Source organism: Ranitomeya variabilis, chromosome 4 (genome assembly GCF_051348905.1).
Source record: "Ranitomeya variabilis isolate aRanVar5 chromosome 4, aRanVar5.hap1, whole genome shotgun sequence".
Lineage (NCBI taxonomy): Eukaryota > Metazoa > Chordata > Amphibia > Anura > Dendrobatidae > Ranitomeya > Ranitomeya variabilis.
The window spans coordinates 397,931,766-397,953,572 of record NC_135235.1 but is presented as its reverse complement, the minus strand read 5'-3'; the positions used below and the strand labels follow the sequence as shown (position 1 = coordinate 397,953,572).

The following is a 21,807-nucleotide window of genomic DNA, read 5'->3' as shown; positions in this document are numbered from 1 at the left end:
GAATGGAGAGGTGCAGAAGTCTCATTGACAGTTACAGGAATCGTTTGAGTGCAGTGATTGCCTCAAAAGGCTGTGCAACAAAATATTAAGTTAAGGGTACCATCATTTCTGTCCAGGCCTATTTCATGAGTTTTATTTATTTATTTTTTTTAATTCTGTTGAAGCATGATTGAAAGCAATGTCTGACTTTCATTTGTTAATTTTCATAGATCTTTTATTTATTATTACTTTTCTCAGATTCAAGTTATTTCTGTGACTATTGTGGATTTTTCTGTCATTAAATGAGGAGTACCTACCACGTGTGCACATGCAAGGTGAAAAGAATTACAGATGCAAATGAGAAGGTTTTCAATTTGCTTCAGATCTGCCGCTTAAAGAGGTGGTCCAAAATACAAATTAATTTCCATCCCAAATGCTCATCTGTTAAATGCCATAATCTAATCTATTTTTTAATACGCTTTCATAAAAAACTCCCCTATCATTCCCTAACTGCTTTTTTTATTTTACTACTTTCTATTGATGACGCTTTGTTTGACAGTCCCAGTGCATGTTGGGATACTCAAATGAAGTGTCATCTGGGGGCAGAGACTGCTGTCACTGCCGCATCATCTCCCTCCACCCTGAAATGAATAGTAATTGGTGACCTTTGTTTCAAGGGCTGGGCTGTTCCCTGCTCTGTCACTGTGTGATGTGCACAAACCCGCAGTGCGCTCTCTTGATTCCTCTTAGCCTGTGATCAGTAGTAACGAGCTGGCAGGAGCGCGCAGTGTCAGTGCGCATTATAAGAGTTCCCGGCTTACAGAGACCAGCCCCACCCCCCAACTGATATTACGGGAACGGCACTGGTCTCTGCACTCCGGATATTCTTACAACCTGCACTGACAGTGTGACCCCCTGCCAGCTTGTTACTACTGAATAGAGCTGGCAAGCCAGCGCACGGTCACTGTGCATATTACATACTGACAAGAATAGACGGAACATCAGTCAGAATTGACAACCAATGAATGCTCAGTAGAGCAGGGACTAGCCCAACCCCTGAAATTGAGGTCACTGACCATAGTCTCTGACTTCTGATGACACTTCATTTGCTTATCCCAGCATGCAATGGGATTCTTAAATGAAGTGTCATCAAATAGGAAATCATACTTCTTTTAGGCACTACATGGTACGAAAACTGTGAAGCGGTTAAGAGAAGTAACATGTTCATTCTTTGGGTGGCTTTGTTTGGAAGCTGTCTGGTCTGTCCAATAGTAAATACAGGAAAAAGAGAACTGAAAAACTGCCAACTGAGTCATTAGGCTATCTTCACACATCTTTATCAGGCTGATTTCGCTAGGAAACCACCTGAAAAACTTATCAGAAGAATGAATATAAGTAATTCCATGTAAACATGACTTGCTGTGTATTTTATTAAAAAAAATGAAAAAAAGCCATTTTCTGGCATTTTCCACTGTGATGGTGCGCTGTACTTTACAATACAAGTTCCAGGGCGAAGCATTTCATTGCGAAACGCGCGTCGGGTGTGGTGGACACCTGAATTCTCTTCACTTGAACTGGTAATAAATGTTTAAAGCCCTTCATTTCTCGCATGCATCCCGCACTGACCTGATTGATTTTGCAAGACCCCTGTCGGCCCTTACATGTATTTGTATGCTTAAATTATTTTTGCATACATAGGCTTATTGGATAGGTGTGTCCTGCCGTATTGAATCTGTTTCTCTGTATTATACACAGCACTATGCTGATTTATATTATGTTTGTATGTGAGTAGTCAATTTAAACTCATTATCCGGCACAGTCTACTTTATGTTTGATTGTCAATATACTAATTGTCTCCAGGCGTATCCACCTTTTTCTTCCTGTCTATTTGGTCCTCACCTGTTATTTCTACTGATGTTTTACTACCAATTTTTTGGTTCTGTTTTTATTTGTTTTTTGTGATAAGAAAATATTGGTTTTATTATGGTTATTCTTGTGTGTAGCCTTTTTCTATAGGTGTTTATATTGATTTAATGGCTCTTATTTAGGATATATACATAGGTGTTTTGTTTTTTCACATACCCATAAGAGGACTGAGGATGTGGACGTTCTTATGGTTCATTGAAAGAGATAGACTTTGTATGTACACAGCCTTTTAGCAGAGTTTTCAGAGCAGAGACTAACTGAACAAAAACAAAATGTTTTAAAGAACGATTAAAGCTATGTACACATGGCGACTTTTCCAGGCAGATTCCATCTTATGTCAAATGTTAAATGAAGCCACATGCTCATTCTTCACAGCACATGTCTGTTGAGATTTTCCTGAAGCGGCTTCGCCTTGGATACACCATGTGCACACAGCCTAAGGGGACAAAGCTTCTGCTTAGTGGCTATGTGCACACAGAGTTTTTCATTGACTTTTTGAAGCAGAAACTAAGAATTTTAGCTCAGTTGCCAATAAAAAAACTCAGCAAAAGACTGTGTACATATTTGCTCCAAAAACACCCAGAAAAACTACACATGCATATAGCCTTAATTTCATCAGCTAACATGTGCTCCTAACAGACACAGGTGGAATCGCGGTCCACCCCCGGCTGTTAACATGTTAACTGGCGCTGTCACTCTCTGACAGCGGCATTTAAAATGAATGCACCGGAATCGCGTCAGTCGCCGATGGGTTGGCATGACAACCTGGGATCTGCAAGAGACCCCCTGTGGTTGCATTGCCAAATTGCTATGAGTGCCGCCCTGTGGCCGGCGCTTACAGCAAATGAGCATTTTAGCTACACAAAGCAGGGCAGACGCTCTGCTATGTGTAGCGCAGGCAATCGGATGATCGCAGCGCTTCTAGTGTCCCATGGAGACTATTGAAACCAGTAAAAAAAAGTTTATAAAAATATTTAGAAAATTTATAAAATAGAAAAGTTCAAAATAAAACAATTAAAAAATACACATATTTCCCACATGCGTTCAGAATCACCTTATTTATCAACACCTATAAATAATTAATCTGATCGATAAACGGTGTAATGAGAAAAAAGTAAAAATGATAGAATTAAAATGCAATAACGGGAGATCAAAAAATCGTATCTACACCAAAATGGTATCAATAAAAAGATCATCTCAGCATGCAAAAAATTAGCCCTTACCCAACACCAGGTCATGAAAAATGGAGACGCCAAGGGTCTTGGAAATTTTTTTTTTTTACAAAATTTGAACATTTTTGCCACTTAGATATAAGAGAAACTATACACTCACTGGCCACTTTATTAGGTACACCTGTCCAACTTCTTGTTAACACTTAATTTCTAATCAGCCAATCACATGGCGGCAACTCAGTGCATTTAGGCATGTAGACATGGTCAAGACAATCTCCTGCAGTTCAAACCGAGCATCAGTATGGGGAAGAAAGGTGATTTGAGTGCCTTTGAACGTGGCATGGTTGTTGGTGCCAGAAGGGCTGGTCTGAGTATTTCAGAAACTGCTGATCTACTGGGATTTTCACGCACAACCATCTCTAGGGTTTACAGAGAATGGTCCAAAAAAGAAAAAAAATCCAGTGAGCGGCAGTTCTGTGGGCGGAAATGTCTTGTTGATGCCAGAGGTCAGAGGAGACTGGGCAGACTGGTTCGAGCTGATAGAAAGGCAACAGTGACTCAAATCGCCACCCGTTACAACCAAGGTAGGCCTAAGAGCATCTCTGAACGCACAGTGCGTCGAACTTTGAGGCAGATGGGCTACAGCAGCAGAAGACCACACCGGGTACCACTCCTTTCAGCTAAGAACAGGAAACTGAGGCTACAATTTGTACAAGCTCATCGAAATTGGACAGTAGAAGATTGGAAAAACGTTGCTTGGTCTGATGAGTCTCGATTTCTGCTGCGACATTCGGATGGTAGGGTCAGAATTTGGCGTAAACAACATGAAAGCATGGATCCATCCTGCCTTGTATGGAGCATCTTTGGGATGTGCAGCCGACAAATCTGCGGCAACTGTGTGATGCCATCATGTCAATATGGACCAAAATCTCTGAGGAATGCTTCCAGCACCTTGTTGAATCTATGCCACGAAGAATTGAGGCAGTTCTGAAGGCAAAAGGGGGTCCAACCCGTTACTAGCATGGTGTACCTAATAAAGTGGCCGGTGAGTGTACATGTTTGGTATCAACAAATTTGAAATACCCTGTAGAATCATAATGACAGGTCAATTTTAGTATTTAGTGAACATGGTAAAAAAAACAATTGTGGCTTTGCACTTTTTTGGTAACTTCACCACACTTTGAATTTTTTTCCCTTTTCCAGTACACTATGTAGTAAAACCAATAGTGTCATTCAAAAGTACAACTCCTCTCACAAAAAACAAGCCCTCCCATGGCTAAAGGAAAAACAAAAATGTTATGGCTCTGAGAAGGTGAGAAAAACCAAAAACTCTAAAAGGGAAAAACCCAAGAATTTAAAAAAGGGATTTAAGTATTTCAATGTTTTGTTTTTAGAAAATACATACTAAAATCGCTCAGATTCTCAGCCCCAAAAGTTGGCAAGTGTCATGTGTATGTCATTCCATCATGTGAGTGTGCGTTCTTTTTCTCGCCTAGCATCCAAATCCTGTACGTTCTTAACATCAACTTTTACATACTATATCAATATGTACTAAATAGATAGATATTATATAGATAAAAAGAAAGTTTGATAGACATCCTGCAGATATATAATTTCACAACCCCCTATATATGTACTCTTTTGTGCCATATGAGGGCAGTGTGACACTGCTATTCTGATGTGCGCTACCATTATGGACATCACCCCTCAGCCACCAGGTCTTGTGAAGTGCAACGGGACGCAGGAGTAGCTGCTATTCTAAGCCTATGAAGCCTCAGAAGGAGGCTCCATAGCCTTTGATCATTGGAAATCAAGGAACGTCGTGGGAAGTGCTTGATTACGTCAAACTTACATGAGAACTTTCCTTTTTAATAAAATGGTGAACAAGGGACAGTCTCTTGTTTTAATTTCTCTCTTTTTACGTCTTTCAGGCTTCCATTTGTGGACTACTTCAGACTGCCTGGACTATGTTGGACCTGCATGGAATTAGTTATTTTTTTAAAAATTAGTGAACCAGTTAAAAAGTTATGGAATGTTTAAAATAAAATATTTTTGTGTGTTTTTTTTTCTTTTTACTTACTGGATTAGTAATACCTTTCCATTACGAACACCAGGGCTTGATGTAACCTGTGGTGTGGGACAATTCACAGCTGACATCAACCCAAGCTATCAATACCCCGATTACCAACGCACCAGGACAATCGGGAAGAACCGAGGCGAAGAGTCAGGATTGGCGCATCTAATAGGATGCACGACTTCTGGGGTGGCTATGGGCTGGTATTTTTAGGCGTGGAAGAGCCCAATAACCATGGAACTACCCGCAGCCGTTTGCTTTACTTTTTCTGGTTAATAGGGGAGACGCCACATCTTTATTTTATTTATTAGGTTAATCCAGGCTAAACACCCTTTAGTGGCACATGAAAGGCAGTAAAGGGTGCAAGTTTATAACATGTAGGGGGCTTGTGACATTATACACTGCTCAAAAAAAATAAAGGGAACCCTAAAATACCACTTCATAGATATCACTGAATGAAATATTCCACTTGCAAATCTTTATTCATTACATAGTGGAATGCATTGAGAACGGTAAAATATAAAAATAATCAATGTAAATTAAAATTAATATCCCATTGTTATCATTATTTGGACAATTAAATCTACCTATATATCTTTCATAATTTTGTATTTTAGTATTAGCTTTATAAGTGTTATTTATAAAAGCAGTAACACTGGGTATTGTCTCTGATGCAGAGGTGTCTGTGTGTTAAACATTCCTTTTTGTTTCTGAAATTATAGTAAGCTGGTTAGAACTGGCTAGAAAGGAATTTGGCACAACCTATAATTTATTACCTTGTGTTTCCCAACTTAAATATCTTCTCTCTTTGGGCTCATACTCACTTGTGCGAGACTCGGATGAGTCTCGCACGGCAATACACGGCATTGCACCTGGCACAGAGGAGCGGAGCGTGCGGCTGCATGTATTCCTATGCGGCCGCACGCTCCGATCTGAATGCCGGCAGCAGCACCGGGTATTGCAGTGCAAGACTCATTGAGTCTCGCGCAAGTGAGTATGAGCCCTTAGGTAGTAAAAGAAGCAAGAAACCGATCATATAGTCCAGAAAGAAACAATTTACTGTTAAATACAGGAAAAAAATAAACAGACAATAAGCAATGGAGAGATAAAGTATGACAATTCTAAGAAGGGACGCACAGCCCAGTGGTATAAAAAATTGAAGCGCTATGGTGTATAAAATGTAAACAAGCAATACACACACAAAAAAGAATTCAAAGTGCGTAATAACACATGGTTTCAAAGAAATAGATATAAATATAAATAAACCAAAGTCAATAAGATAAGGTTTTAAGTGCAATATATAAAAAAATCAGGATATAGCAACTGTGGACTAAAAAATCTAATTGCCAAGTGGTCACCAAAAAGTAAAACTGTGTAATAAATGATGTTACCATAGCAAAAAATAGTTTATGACATATTGTGATTGGAGCGACATAATAGCAGCATAGAATAGAAGTGTCCATGTCATGTCAAGTTCTGGTCATGACCATATCTTTAACGACCGAAACTTTTTCGGTTTTGCGTTTTAGTTTTTAGCCTCCCTCCTTCCCAGAGCCATAACTTTTTTTTGTTTTCCATTAATATGGCCATGTAAGAGCTTATTTTTTGTGGGACGAGTTGTACTTTTGAATTGCACTATTGGTATTACCATTTCCTAGAAAACAAGAAAAAATTCCAAGTGCGGTGAAATTGCAAAAAAAGTGCAATCCCACACTTGTTTTTTGTTTGGCTTTTTTCCTAAGTTCACTAAATGCTAAAACTGACCTGCGATTATGATTCTCCAGGTCATTACGAGTTCATAGACACCAAACATGTCTAGCTTATTTTTTATCTAAGTGGTGAAAAAAATTTCCAAACTTTGCTTGAAAAAACAAAATTGTGCAATTTTCGGTTACCCGTAGCGTCTCCATTTTTCGTGATCTCGGGTTGGGTGAGGGCTTATTTTTTGCGTGCCGAGCTGACATTTTTAATGATACCATTTCAGTGCAGATACATTCTTTTGATCGCCCATTATTGCATTTTAATTCAACGTCGCGGCGACCAAACAAATGTAATTCTTGAGTTTTTAATTTTTTTCTCACTACGCAATCAGGTTAATCCTTTTTTTATTGACAGATCGGGCCATTCTGAATGTGGCGATACCAAATATGTGTATGTTTGATTTTTCTTTTTATTATTTTATTTTGAATAGGGCGAAAGGGGGGTGATTTGAACTTTTATATTTTTTTCTTTTGTTTCATATTTTTAAAAACTTTTTTAAATTTTGCCATACTTTAATAGCCTCCATGGGAGGCTAAAAGCTGGCATAGCCTGATCAGCTCTGCTATATAGGAGCGATGCTCAGATAACCCCTATGCAGCAAAATTACTGCATTGCTATGAACGCTGATCACTGGGTGGCGCTCACAGCAATCCAGCATCAAGAACCATAGAGATCTGCTGGAGACTTCTGGTTGTTATGCCGACACACCGCTGACCCCCGATCACGTGATGGGGGTCAGCGGTGAGCACATTTCCGGCCGGATGGCCGGAAGCGCTTGTTAAATGGCGCTGTCAGAGTTTGACAGCGGCATTTAACTAGTTAATAGGCATGGGCAGATTGCTATTCTGCCCACACCTATTGCGGGCACATGTCAGATGTTCAAAACAGCTGACATGTACCGGCTTTGATGCGGTCTCACCGCCAGAGCCCATCAAAGCCGGGGTTCTGCTATTGGATATACTATTCCATCAGATGGCAGAAAGGGATTAAATGAATGACTGCCCATTTAGTATAAAGACAACCTGCATTCACCTACAGGTTAAGACCTTCCTCTCCACCTTCTTAGTGAGATAAAAGGAGAAGAGCGTTTCTCACATACACAATACTCAACACATGACGTAGGGTGCGACTGCAAAGCTTAATTTATCTCCTCTCATTCATTCTTGCACTTGACCTATGTTTAAGGCTACTTTCACACTAGCGTCGGGCCGAGGTTCCCGACGCTAGCGTTGTCTCCGCCGCACAACGGGGGCAGCGGATGCATTTTTCCAGCGCATCCGCTGCCCCATTGTGAGGTGCGGGGAAGTGCGGGGAGGTGGTGGCGGAGTTCTGGCCGCGCATGTGCGGTCGGAAAAAGCAGACCGTCGTGAGCAAAAAACGTTACATGTAGCGTTTTTTTGGTCCCGACGGTCCGCCACAACACGGCGCAACCGTCGCACGACGGTTGCGACGTGTGTCAATCCGTCGCAATACGTCGCTTAATGTAAGTCTATGGGGAAAAAACGCATCCTGCAAGCACTTTTGCAGGATGCGTTTTTTCGGCAAAACGACGCATTGTGGCGGATTGCAGTTAACGCTAGTGTGAAAGTAGCCTTAGGCTACAAAATGGGCATAAATTACACCCCACACTGTCAACACACCCTGGATACACAACATGTTGCCACCACTCATCTAACACAAGAGGTGATGAATCCCCAAAGTGTATACTACTGTGCAACAGTCAAAAGGCCAGACATTCTCTGAAGGCTGTGGATTCTTTAGAGCATACAAGGTTATATCTTATTAAAGTTTTAAGCTTTAATATAAAAATAAAGTGCTAACAAGAAAAGGCATAAAAAGAGAAAAACAATGTGACACAAATAAGCAAAACAATTATAAAATTAAAAATGGAGAAATAACAGAAATACCTAAACATTTCCATCTAATGTTATTCTTCTGTTTCCTTGAGGGAAGCAGAAAGGGTATATGGATCACATCCAACTCATGATATACCCCACATGCCACCTTTTCATCATGTAGTCCATTTTTTTATATGCCTGTTAGTGATGAATGAGTGTACTCGTTGCTCGGGTTTTCCCGAACACGCTCGGGTGGTCTCTGAGTATTTGCAAGTGCTGGGAGATTTAGTGTTCATTGCCTCAGCTGCATGATTTACAGCTGATAGACAACTTGAATATATATGGAGATTCCCTAGCAACCAGGCAACCCCCACATGTACTCAGGTTGGCTATCAGCCGTCAGGGCCGGCGTTAGGGGCAGGCAGACTAGGCAGCTGCCTGGGGCCCCCGCTGCCCTAGGGGCCCCCAGCCAGGGGCAGACATACTGTTGATGGCACTGCTCCAGGGCCCAGAGGTGGAGGGGGGCCCCTGCAGGCAGGCCCGGTATCATGCAGGGTCGGGCCCCTCTCACTCCCTCCTGTAATCATGGAACACCGGGTGCCGGGGAAGAGAGCGGGGCGCGAAGTGCAGGAGATCAAAAAGGGGGCTTGTCATGCAGGGAGAGACGCTGGCCAATGAACGCTTTCCTTACCTCACAGTGACCAGACTGAGGAGAGCGCTCACTGGCTGCCGTCTGTCCCCCTGCATGGAGCGTCCCAATCGTGAGTACTCGCCTACAGTCAGGGGCCCCGGCTGCACAGCAAATAGAGACAACAGTGGAGGAAGAGCAGGACTTACAGGGGGTCTTCTGCTCCCTCCACTGTTCTGTTCAGAGCAGGCTGCAGCGTTACCTCATAGAGAAGAGATGGGGGAGCTTACTGCAGGGGACAGCACGGCAGCAAAATGTATGCTGTGAAGTGACCTGAAAAGTAATGTGCAGTTATAGTGCTCTTTATAACTTATCTCTTTATAATTTTAGTCATGGAACTTTTTGAATTTGAGTCTTTTCCTCCCTTACTGGGAATTTATCATCAGGTGCTGTCTGCTCTGTGCCCCATCCCCCACAGTGGGGTCTGCAGCCTTCTCCAGCTGAACTGACCTGCAGGGCTCATCTGATCACCTATACAAGATTAGTATGTATGTATGTACAGTGCCTACAAGTAGTATTCAACCCCCTGCAGATTTAGCAGGTTTACACATTTGGAATTAACTTGGCATTGTGACATTTGGACTGTAGATCAGCCTGGAAGTGTGAAATGCACTGCAGCAAAAAAGAATGTTATTTCTTTGTTTATTTTTTTTTTAAATTGGGAAAAGTTTTTTCAGGGGGTCATTTATTATTCAACCCCTCAACCCACCAGAATTCTGTTTGGTTCCCCTAAAGTATTAAGAAGTAGTTCAGGCACAAAGAACAATGAGCTTCACATGTTTGGATTAATTATCTCTTTTTCCAGCCTTTTCTGACTATTTAAGACCCTCCCCAAACTTGTGAACAGCACTCAAACATGGTCAACATGGGAAAGACAAAGGAGCATTCCAAGGCCATCAGAGACAAGATCGTGGAGGGTCACAAGGCTGGCAAGGGGTACAAAACCCTTTCCAAGGAGTTGGGCCTACCTGTCTCCACTGTTGGGAGCATCATCCGGAAGTGGAAGGCTTATAGAACTACTGTTAGCCTTCCACGGCCTGGACAGCCTTTGAAAGTTTCCTCCCGTGCCGAGGCCAGGCTTGTCCGAAGAGTCAAGGCTAACACAAGGACAACAAGGAAGGAGCTCCGGGAAGATCTCATGGCAGTGGGGACATTGGTTTCAGTCAATACCATAAGTAACGTACTCCACCGCAATGGTCTCCGTTCCAGACAAGCCCGTAAGGTACCTTTACTTTCAAAGCGTCATGTCAAGGCTCGTCTACAGTTTGCTCATGATCACTTGGAGGACTCTGAGACTGACTGGTTCAAGGTTCTCTGGTCTGATGAGACCAAGATCGAGATCTTTGGTGCCAACCACACACGTGACGTTTGGAGACTGGATGGCACTGCATACGACCCCAAGAATACCATCCCTACAGTCAAGCATGGTGGTGGCAGCATCATGCTGTGGGGCTGTTTCTCAGCCAAGGGGCCTGGCCATCTGGTCCGCATCCATGGGAAGATGGATAGCATGGCCTACCTGGAGATTTTGGCCAAGAACCTCCGCTCCTCCATCAAGGATCTTAAGATGGGTCGTCATTTCATCTTCCAACAAGACAACGACCCAAAGCACAAAGCCAAGAAAACCAAGGCCTGGTTCAAGAGGCAAAAAATCAAGGTGTTGCAGTGGCCTAGTCAGTCTCCTGACCTTAACCCAATTGAAAACTTGTGGAAGGAGCTCAAGATTAAAGTCCACATGAGACACCCAAAGAACCTAGATAACTTGGAGAAGATCTGCATGGAGGAGTGGGCCAAGATAACTCCAGAGACCTGTGCCGGCCTGATCAGGTCTTATAAAAGACGATTATTAGCTGTAATTGCAAACAAAGGTTATTCCACAAAATATTAAACCTAGGGGTTGAATAATAATTGACCCACACTTTTATGTTTAAAATTTATAAAAATTTAACTGAGCAACAAAAGTTTTTGGTTTGTAAGATTTATGCATCTGTTAATAAATCCTGCTCTTGTTTGAAGTTTGAAGGCTCTAACTTATTTGCATCTTATTAAACCTGCTAAATCTGCAGGGGGTTGAATACTACTTGTAGGCACTGTATATGCTTGTATATGTATGTGTGCATCTGTGTGTATCTATGTGTATGTTTCTATCTGTGTGTGTGTATCTGTGTATGTACAGTATATGTGTGTATGTATGGTATAGTTGTATGGCTGTGTGTGTATGCATGTACAGTATGTGTGTATCTGTGTATGTGAAATAAATTTGTATGGATATATGGTATATATGTATGTTTATGTGCATGTACATACAGTATATGTGTATGTATATGTGTGTACGGTATGTGTATATACTGTATGTGTGTATGTACGGTACGTGTATGTGTATCTGTATGTTTGGTATATGTGTGTATGCATGTACGGTATATGTATGTATGTACGGTATGTGCATTTGGGTGTATTTTATATGTATGTACGGTATGTGTGTACTATATGTATATAACTGTATCTGTGTATGTACGGTATATGTGTGTGTATCTGTGTGTATTACGGTATATGTGTGTATGGCATTTGTGTGAATGTACGGTATATGCATGTGTGTATGTACGGTATGTGTATGTATGATGGTATATGTATGTGTATCTGTGTGTATGTATGGTATATGTATGTGTTTGCATATACTGTATTTGTATGTGTATCTGTGTGTACGTACGGTGTATGTATGTGTATTTGTGTGTATGTATGGTATATGTATGTACGGTATGTGTATACTATCTGTGTATATAACTGTATGTGTGTATGCATGTAAGGTGTATGTCTGTGTATGTACGGTATGTGTATCTGTGTGTATGTACGGTGTATGTATGTACAGTATATGCTGGAACAAAAATCATTGTTCTCATCAGCACATCGCCCAGTTAAAACTGCAGATATTCTGCTAAGATGATACTGTATGGGGACAGATTGATTTACTAGTGATCATTCTGTCCCCATTATTGTTCCTCAGCCAGTGTAAAGAGGCTGGAAACAAGTGGCGAATGACTTCAATATTGTTGATCACGCTCGTTTAGTGGCCTGAAATCAGCGCATGTAGCTACAACCAAAATGTTTCTGTTGGTGCAATATGTTAGCATTTGGGGCCCCATTTTAAACTTTTGCCTAGGGCCCCACTTTGCCTATAACCGGCCCTGTCAGCCGTAAATCATGCAGCTGTGTCAACAAAAACTAAATCTCAGAGCAGTTACAAATACTTGGAGACCACCCAAGCGTTTTCCTCAGCAACCGGTACACTCACTCATCATCACTAATGCCTGTTCCTAGGCTCAAGTTTCCAGGATGGCTAATATTGTATTATTGATATATCAGGTGTCTGTAACAGGACCATGGGCTAATTAGGGGTGAGCACCTTGCACCTGAGACCAAGGTATCAGAAATGACACTCTCTAGTCTCAGTGAAAGCCCCCTTGGTCCTGAGTTCCTGTAAAAAAAAGTACATAGATGTTGTGGCCCTTTGCATGGTATCAAATCATGTGAATGGCAAACTTCGATCCAATGTTATTTTACTGATGGTATAATTTTAATTACTGTGTTCTTCGTGAATACAGTAATAAGAATACTATATTACTATGTGATAGTAGAATGATTACTTTGCACCTATTTATTAATCAAATACTGTATTAGGTGCAAAGAGCTACCATATTCCAGTAACCCCCGAGTTGTGGAAACAGTGTCCCTCGATGTGCTAAGCTGTGTCTGTAACTTCCATTAATTTCTATGATCATTTCACAGGTTAGTGCATCTGCTCTCAACTGTTTTTGTAAACCTTTCTCTGGTGGCCAGAAGGGAATATAATCCATTAAGAAACACTAATTAGATAGTGCAGGTGACATGTAAATCCATTTCATTCTCAGTATTGTATCACTATGATCAAAAAGTTGCCACATTGTAAAGGTGAAATTTGCAAGTCCTGTAGCAGTTTTGATATATCTATCACACATTGCAGGATTATCACCATTGATTAATAAAGAGATATTGTATGACTAACCTCCAATTTGCAGGAACTGCAACATGACTTCACTCTTATGCCCAAACAAAAAATCGTAAGGCAGAGACCCCAAATCATCATCAGCAGAGTCATAATTTTCAAGCTGAACTGAAAAGTCTGGAAAAAAGAAAACATTATACAAACATGAGATGTAAAAAACAGAAATGAAGTATCCACATTTGCTGAAATTTGCCACATTCCATCAGAAAGTGCCAGCTGCCCATATACATCATAGAACATCAACAGATTCTGAAGGCAAATGGGGTGACTCTCACTTGTATGTGCACATAATATCTATAAGGAAACACAGGCAGCGTTTCTTCCAAAAAATCTTCTCTACCCTTTTTTTTCCTAACTTTTGTGGCTATTTTTTTTGTCCCATAAATAATATATTGGTGGCTTCCAAGAAGAATGCATCGGTCATTTCTGTTAGATGCTTCAAAGCGTGGCAAACATGGCATGATTAAAAGAAGTTACAAAAGACAAAACATATGAACAGCAAGACGTTTTGTCATTGCTATGCATATGTTCCTTATTTTTGGCATTTTTTTGCACATTTTCAGGTGGTCTCAAGGTGGAATACACCCCAAAACACTTCATGTACACATACCCTAAGTGATCTTTAAAAAGGTTATCTGACCATGACAACCTTCTCTGATAGTGCCATTGAAAATGTAAGCTGATAATCACAAGTAGGGATGAGCAGAGCAGTGGATGGTCTCTCTCGCTCTCTTCTCTCTCTTTCTCTTCCAGAAGAAGTCCATTTTCGGTGCTCCACACCGGACACTAGGCATCCAGTACAAACCCTCAACTTTACAGTTCGGGTTTGCTCATCTCTAACCACAAGTAGAGTGTTAGGGCTAGCGGAACGCACCAAATAATAGAAAGATGGTATAAAGTGCGTTCGTAGCCCGGGGTCCACCGTGCAGAGATGGAACCTGCTGCTGAGTAATGACGCACTATATGGCGGTACAATGTGGATACACACACGGGTTAGCTTCACCCTGTATGAAGGAAGCGAACCCTGTTGCGTCACAGGGCCGCGGTACCGCACAAAGAGCGCAAGCAAGGAGTCACAGAACTCTATCTCAAGACTCAGGATTTGAGTTCCTCAAGACCTCTTGCGCTCGACACCGCTACTGGGGTGTCAAAGTATAAAATAAATAATTTTAATGCACAAGAGTGCATGCAGTGCCGCTCTGGTGGACGCCACTAACCACCCAGACTTGGGTCAGTAAAGTGCTCTAATAGCGCACAGTGCCGCAATGGCGGTCACAGCAATAAGACGCTGTATCGTGTGTTAAGTGTTGATAGCTCTGTCGGGCTCTAGATAGCAAGCATCCACCATATGCGAGCAGTCAAACACTAGGGAGGGGATGATTAATGAGCGACTTTCACACATCAACACACACACAATTTCAAGTATACAGAAGCTCATGGCCGAGCGGCCATGCAAACCTTTTATAGCAGCAGTGCTACGGGACCTACCAGATGGTCCAATAGGAGCCGCAACAGGACCTGAGCATGTGACCCCTGACCTCCAATGGGAGGTCATCCCGTGGGCATGCTCAGCATGGGAAAAGCAGAAAGACCTGCTCGCTGCTGATCAGTGCTAACTACAAAGGCAGAACCTGGAAGGGCAGCAGTAACCAGTTGCACAGTATCAGCCTGAGCCAGATGCTGGGACCGACGTCTCCATTGAGCAGGCTCCACTGCGGCTGGAGAAGAATGGGAGACCGCAGCAGAGAAGGTTCGAGATTCCCCCTGTGCAGAGGTGGAAACTCGACACCTAACATGACACCCCCTCCTAGGGCCCCCCCTCTTTGGACCTCGCTACGCTCGAAGGCAGCAGTGAGCTGCGGAGCTCGAATGTGCTCAGCAGGCTCCCAGGACCTGTCCTCTGAGCCATAACCCTTCAAATCCACCCCAAAATTTTTTTTACCACGTATCACCTTACACCCCAAGATAGCGTTCACCTCGTAATCGTCCGTAGATGAACCCGATGTCCCGGCAGATGACTCGGAAAATCGGTACATGTGTACAGGCTTTAAGAGGGACACATGAAAGGTGTGGAGGAAGGGCCAGACGGTAGACCACAGGGTTAACCTGTTCCAGGACCTTGAAGGGACCCAATGTTATGACCCCAATGGCAGAGGGTCTCAGAAATAAATTCTAAGTCTGCAAACACAAAAAACCAGCTCATAGGGCAGTGGTAACTGGGCTGACCATATATCTAATCCTAGCACCACAAATAGCAGTAGCCGGGGAACGTGCCTACGTTGGTTCTAGACGTCTCGCGCCAGCCGGAGAACTAACTAACCCTAGAAGGGAAAAGAAAGACCTTTCTTGCCTCCAGAGAAAAGACCCCCAAAAGTTGGATACAAGCCCCCAACAAATAATAACGGTGAGGTAAGAGGAAAAGACAAACATACGAATGAGCTAGTTATTTAGCAAAGAGAGGCCCACTAGCTAATAGCAGAATATAGTAAGATGACTTATATGGTCAGCAAAAACCCTATTAAAATATCCACGCTGGATATTCAAGAACCCCCGAACCGTCTAACGGCCGGGGGGAGAACACCAGCCCCCCTAGAGCTTCCAGCAAGATCAGAAATCACATTTAGTACAAGCTGGACAAAAATAGAAACAAACAAATAACCAAAAAACAAAGAAGCAGGACTTACCTTAATTTTGCAAGAAACCAGGACCAGCAAACAGGAACAACAGAAGGATCTGATTACAACGATGCCAGGCACTGGACTAAGGATCCAGGAAGTTAAGATAGCTACACCCCTGGACTAACGACCCAGGTGAGTGCCAAACTGAAGAAAGACAATCCCAGAGTCATATCACTAGTGACCACAAGAGGGAGCCAAAAAGTCTAATTCACAACAGTACCCCCCCCTTAAGGAGGGGTCACCGAACCCTCACCAAGACCACCAGGGTGATCAGGATGAGCAGCGTGAAAAGGCACGAACTAAATCGGCCGCATGCACATCAGAGGCAACCACCCAGGAATTATCCTCCTGACCATAGCCCTTCCACTTGACCAGATACTGAAGCCTCCGCCTGGAGAGACAAGAATCCAAGATCTTCTCCACCACGTACTCCAACTCGCCCTCAACCAACACCGGAGCAGGAGGCTCAACAGAAGGAACCACAGGTACAACGTACCGCCGCAACAAAGACCTATGGAACACGTTGTGAATGGCAAACGACACCGGAAGATCCAAGCGAAAGGACACAGGATTAAGGATTTCCAATATCTTGTAAGGACCGATGAAGCGAGGCTTAAATTTAGGAGAGGAGACCTTCATAGGAACAAATCGAGAAGACAGCCATACCAAATCCCCAACACGAAGTCGGGGACCCACACCGCGGCGGCGGTTGGCAAAAAGCTGAGCCTTCTCCTGTGACAACTTTAAGTTGTCCACCACATGATTCCAGATCTGCTGCAACCTATCCACCACAGAATCTACCCCAGGACAGTCAGAAGACTCCACATGTCCCGAGGAAAAACGAGGATGGAAACCAGAGTTGCAGAAAAATGGCGAAACCAATGTAGCGGAACTAGCCCGATTATTAAGGGCAAACTCAGCCAACGGCAAGAATGTCACCCAATCATCCTGATCCGCAGAAACAAAACACCTCAAATAAGCCTCCAGAGTCTGATTAGTTCGCTCCGTTTGTCCATTAGTCTGAGGATGAAAGGCAGACGAAAACGACAAATCAATGCCCATCCTAGCACAAAAGGATCTCCAGAACCTGGAAACAAACTGGGATCCTCTGTCAGACACAATATTCTCAGGAATGCCGTGTAAACGAACCACATTCTGAAAGAATACAGGAACCAGATCGGAAGAGGAAGGCAGCTTAGGCAAAGGTACCAAATGGACCATCTTAGAAAAGCGATCACATACCACCCAAATGACAGACATGCCCTGAGACACCGGGAGATCTGAAATGAAATCCATGGAAATGTGTGTCCAAGGCCTCTTCGGGACAGGCAAGGGCAAGAGCAACCCGCTGGCACGAGAACAGCAAGGCTTAGCTCGAGCACAAGTCCCACAGGACTGCACAAACGACCGCACATCCCGTGACAAGGAAGGCCACCAAAAGGACCTAGCCACCAGATCTCTGGTGACAAAAATTCCCGGATGCCCTGCCAACACCGAGGAATGAACCTCGGAAATGACTCTGCTAGTCCACTTATCAGGAACAAACAGTCTGTCAGGTGGACAAGAGTCAGGTCTATTAGCCTGAAATCTCTGCAACACACGTCGCAAATCCGGAGAAATGGCTGACAAGATAACTCCCTCTTTAAGAATACCAACTGGTTCTGCGACTCCCGGAGAGTCAGGCACAAAGCTCCCTGAAAGAGCATCAGCCTTCACATTCTTTGAACCTGGTAAATATGAGACCACAAAGTCAAAACGGGAGAAAAACAATGACCAGCGGGCCTGTCTAGGATTCAGGCGTTTAGCAGACTCGAGATACATCAAATTTTTGTGATCAGTCAAGACCACCACACGATGCTTAGCACCCTCGAGCCAATGACGCCACTCCTCAAATGCCCACTTCATGGCCAACAACTCCCGATTGCCAACATCATAATTCCGCTCAGCAGGCAAAAACTTCCTAGAGAAAAAGGCACAAGTTCTCATCACAGAGCAACCAGGACCTCTCTGCGACAAAACGGCCCCTGCCCCAATCTCAGAAGCATCCACTTCAACCTGAAAGGGAAGTGAGACATCAGGCTGGCACAAAACAGGCGCCGAAGTAAACCGGCGCTTCAACTCCTGGAAAGCCTCCACGGCTGCAGGAGCCCAGTTAGCAACATCAGAACCTTTCTTGGTCATATCCGTCAAAGGTTTAACAATGCTAGAAAAATTAGCAATAAAACGACGGTAGAAGTTAGCAAAACCCAAGAACTTCTGAAGACTCTTAACTGACGTGGGTTGAGTCCAATCATGAATAGCTCGGACCTTGACTGGGTCCATCTCCACCGCAGAAGGGGATAAAATAAACCCCAAAAAGGGAACCTTCTGTACTCCAAAGAGACACTTTGAGGCCTTAACAAACAAAGCATTCTCACGCAAAACCTGAAACACCATCCTAACCTGCTCTACATGCGAGTCCCAGTCATCACAAAAAACCAGAATATCATCCAGATAAACGATCATAAATTTATCCAGATACTTCCGGAAAATATCATGCATAAAGGACTGAAACACTGAAGGAGCATTAGAGAGCCCAAAAGGCATCACCAAGTACTCAAAATGACCTTCGGGCGTATTAAACGCGGTTTTCCATTCATCTCCTCGCTTAATGCGCACAAGGTTGTACGCACCACGAAGATCTATCTTGGTGAACCACTTGGCACCTTTAATTCGGGCAAACAAGTCTGACAACAGAGGCAAAGGATACTGAAATTTAACAGTGATCTTATTCAAAAGCCGATAGTCAATACAAGGTCTCAAAGATCCGTCCTTTTTGGCCACAAAAAAAGAATCCCGCACCAAGAGGGGAAGAGGATGGACGGATATGCCCCTTCTCCAGAGATTCCTTGATATACGAACGCATTGCGGTATGCTCAGGTACAGACAGATTAAATAGTCTTCCCTTAGGAAATTTGCTACCTGGAATCAAATCTATGGCACAGTCACAGTCCCTATGAGGAGGCAAAGCACTGGACCTGGACTCGCTGAACACATCCTGATAATCAGACAAATACTCAGGAACTTCCGAAGGAGTAGAGGAAGCAATAGACACCGGCGGGGAATCACCATGAATACCCTGACAGCCCCAACTTGACACAGACATTGCCTTCCAATCCAAGACTGGATTATGAGTCTGTAACCATGGCAAACCCAAAACGACCAAATCATGCATTTTATGCAGAACAAGAAAACGAATCACCTCCCGATGTTCAGGAGTCATGCATATGGTTACCTGTGTCCAAAACTGCGGTTTATTTTCCGCCAATGGCGTAGCATCAATACCCCTCAGAGGGATAGGATTTACCAACGGCTCAAGAACAAAACCACAGCGCTTGGCAAATGACAGATCCATAAGACTCAGGGCAGCACCTGAATCCACAAACGCCATAACAGGGTAAGAGGACAATGAGCAAATTAAAGTCACAGACAAAATAAATTTAGGTTGCAAATTACCAATGGCGACAGGACTAACAACCCTTGTTAGGCGTTTAGAGCATGCTGATATAACATGTGTAGAATCACCACAGTAAAAACACAACCCATTCTGACGTCTATGTTTTTTCCGCTCATTTCTGGTCTGAATTCTATCACATTGCATCAAATCAGGTTCTTGTTCAGACAACACCACCAGAGGATTAGCGGTTTTGCGCTCCCGCAAACGCCGGTCAATTTGAATAGCCAGCGCCATGGAATCATTCAGACTTGTAGGAATGGGGAAACCCACCATCACATTCTTAATGGCTTCAGAAAGGCCATTTCTGAAATTTGCGGCCAGAGCACACTCATTCCACTGAGTAAGCACGGACCATTTCCGAAATTTTTGGCAATACACTTCAGCTTCATCCTGGCCCTGAGAAATAGCCAGCAAGGCTTTTTCTGCCTGAACCTCAAGATTGGGTTCCTCGTAAAGCAATCCGAGTGCCAGAAAAAATGCATCAATATTTGCCAATGCCGGATCTCCTGGCGCTAGCGAGAAGGCCCAATCCTGAGGGTCGCCCCGTAAAAAAGAGATAACGATTTTAACTTGCTGAGCCGAGTCTCCAGATGAACGGGGTCTCAGAGATAGAAACAATTTACAATTATTCCTGAAATTCCTAAACTTAAATCGGTCTCCAGAAAACAGTTCAGGAATAGGTATTTTAGGTTCAGACATAGGACTGCTGGTAACAAAATCTTGTATGCCTTGCACACGAGCAGCAAGCTGGTCCACACTTGTAATCAAGGTCTGGACATTCATGTCAGCAGCAAGCTCAAGCCACTCAGAGGTAAAGGGGAGGAAGAGAGGAAAAAAAAAACAAAAAAAAAACCTCAGAATTTCCTTTCTTATTATCCCACTTCTGCAATGCATTAAACATTCAATGTTGGCATGGCATACTGTTATGACCCCAATGGCAGAGGGTCTCAGAAATAAATTCTAAGTCTGCAAACACAAAAAAACAGCTCATAGGGCAGTGGTAACTGGGCTGACCATATATCTAATCCTAGCACCACAAATAGCAGTAGCCGGGGAACGTGCCTACGTTGGTTCTAGACGTCTCGCGCCAGCCGGAGAACTAACTAACCCTAGAAGGGAAAAGAAAGACCTTTCTTGCCTCCAGAGAAAAGACCCCCAAAAGTTGGATACAAGCCCCCAACAAATAATAACGGTGAGGTAAGAGGAAAAGACAAACATAAGAATGAGCTAGGTATTTAGCAAAGAGAGGCCCACTAGCTAATAGCAGAATATAGTAAGATGACTTATATGGTCAGCAAAAACCCTATTAAAATATCCACGCTGGATATTCAAGAACCCCCGAACCGTCTAACGGCCGGGGGGAGAACACCAGCCCCCCTAGAGCTTCCAGCAAGATCAGAAATCACATTTAGTACAAGCTGGACAAAAATAGAAACAAAGCAAATAACCAAAAAACAAAGAAGCAGGACTTAGCTTAATTTTGCAAGAAACCAGGACCAGCAAACAGGAACAACAGAAGGATCTGATTACAACGATGCCAGGCACTGGACTAAGGATCCAGGAAGTTAATATAGCTACACCCCTGGACTAACGACCCAGGTGAGTGCCAAACTGAAGAAAGACAATCCCAGAGTCATATCACTAGTGACCACAAGAGGGAGCCAAAAAGTCTAATTCACAACACCCAAGTAGCGAGGTGCAAACTTAGCGGACTCAAGAAGCAGCCTGATGTTATGGGCGAAGAGCCACACTAAATCGCCAGGAGCAAAGGTCGGAGCGGGGTGCCGTTGAGCTTCGGCGGAGGACCTCATTCTCTCTTTGGAGGCCCGGATGGCATCCAGAGGGCGGTCCCAAATGTCCTGTGCCTCCACAGCCCAGTCTGCCACCCTGGAGTCGGCGGTAGACACAGGCATAGGCACACAAACCCGCGGATGCTGACCGTAGTTATGGAGGAATGGGGTCTGCCCAGTGGAGTCGGCTACAGCATTGTTCAGCGCAAACTCCGCCCACGGTAGCAAGGATGCCCAGTCATCCTGCCTAGCTGAAACAAAATGTCGCAGATATGTGACCAAGGTCTGGTTGGCCCTCTCTACTAACCCATTCGTCTCGGGATGGTATACTGAAGAGAGATTCAACTTGATGCTGAGTAGACGACA

The 21,807-nt window shown here is 43.5% G+C and overlaps 1 protein-coding gene across 1 annotated transcript in view; it reads right to left on the bottom strand.

Moving 5' to 3' along the window:
* The window catches only part of LOC143764885 (uncharacterized), a 79,745-nt gene that overhangs the window by 6,576 nt on the left and 51,362 nt on the right, over window positions 1–21,807 (bottom strand). The window contains exon 6 of the mRNA XM_077250958.1: window positions 13,478–13,594. Coding sequence (XP_077107073.1) covers window positions 13,478–13,594 — 117 coding nt within the window. The remainder of the gene's footprint in view (window positions 1–13,477; window positions 13,595–21,807) is intronic.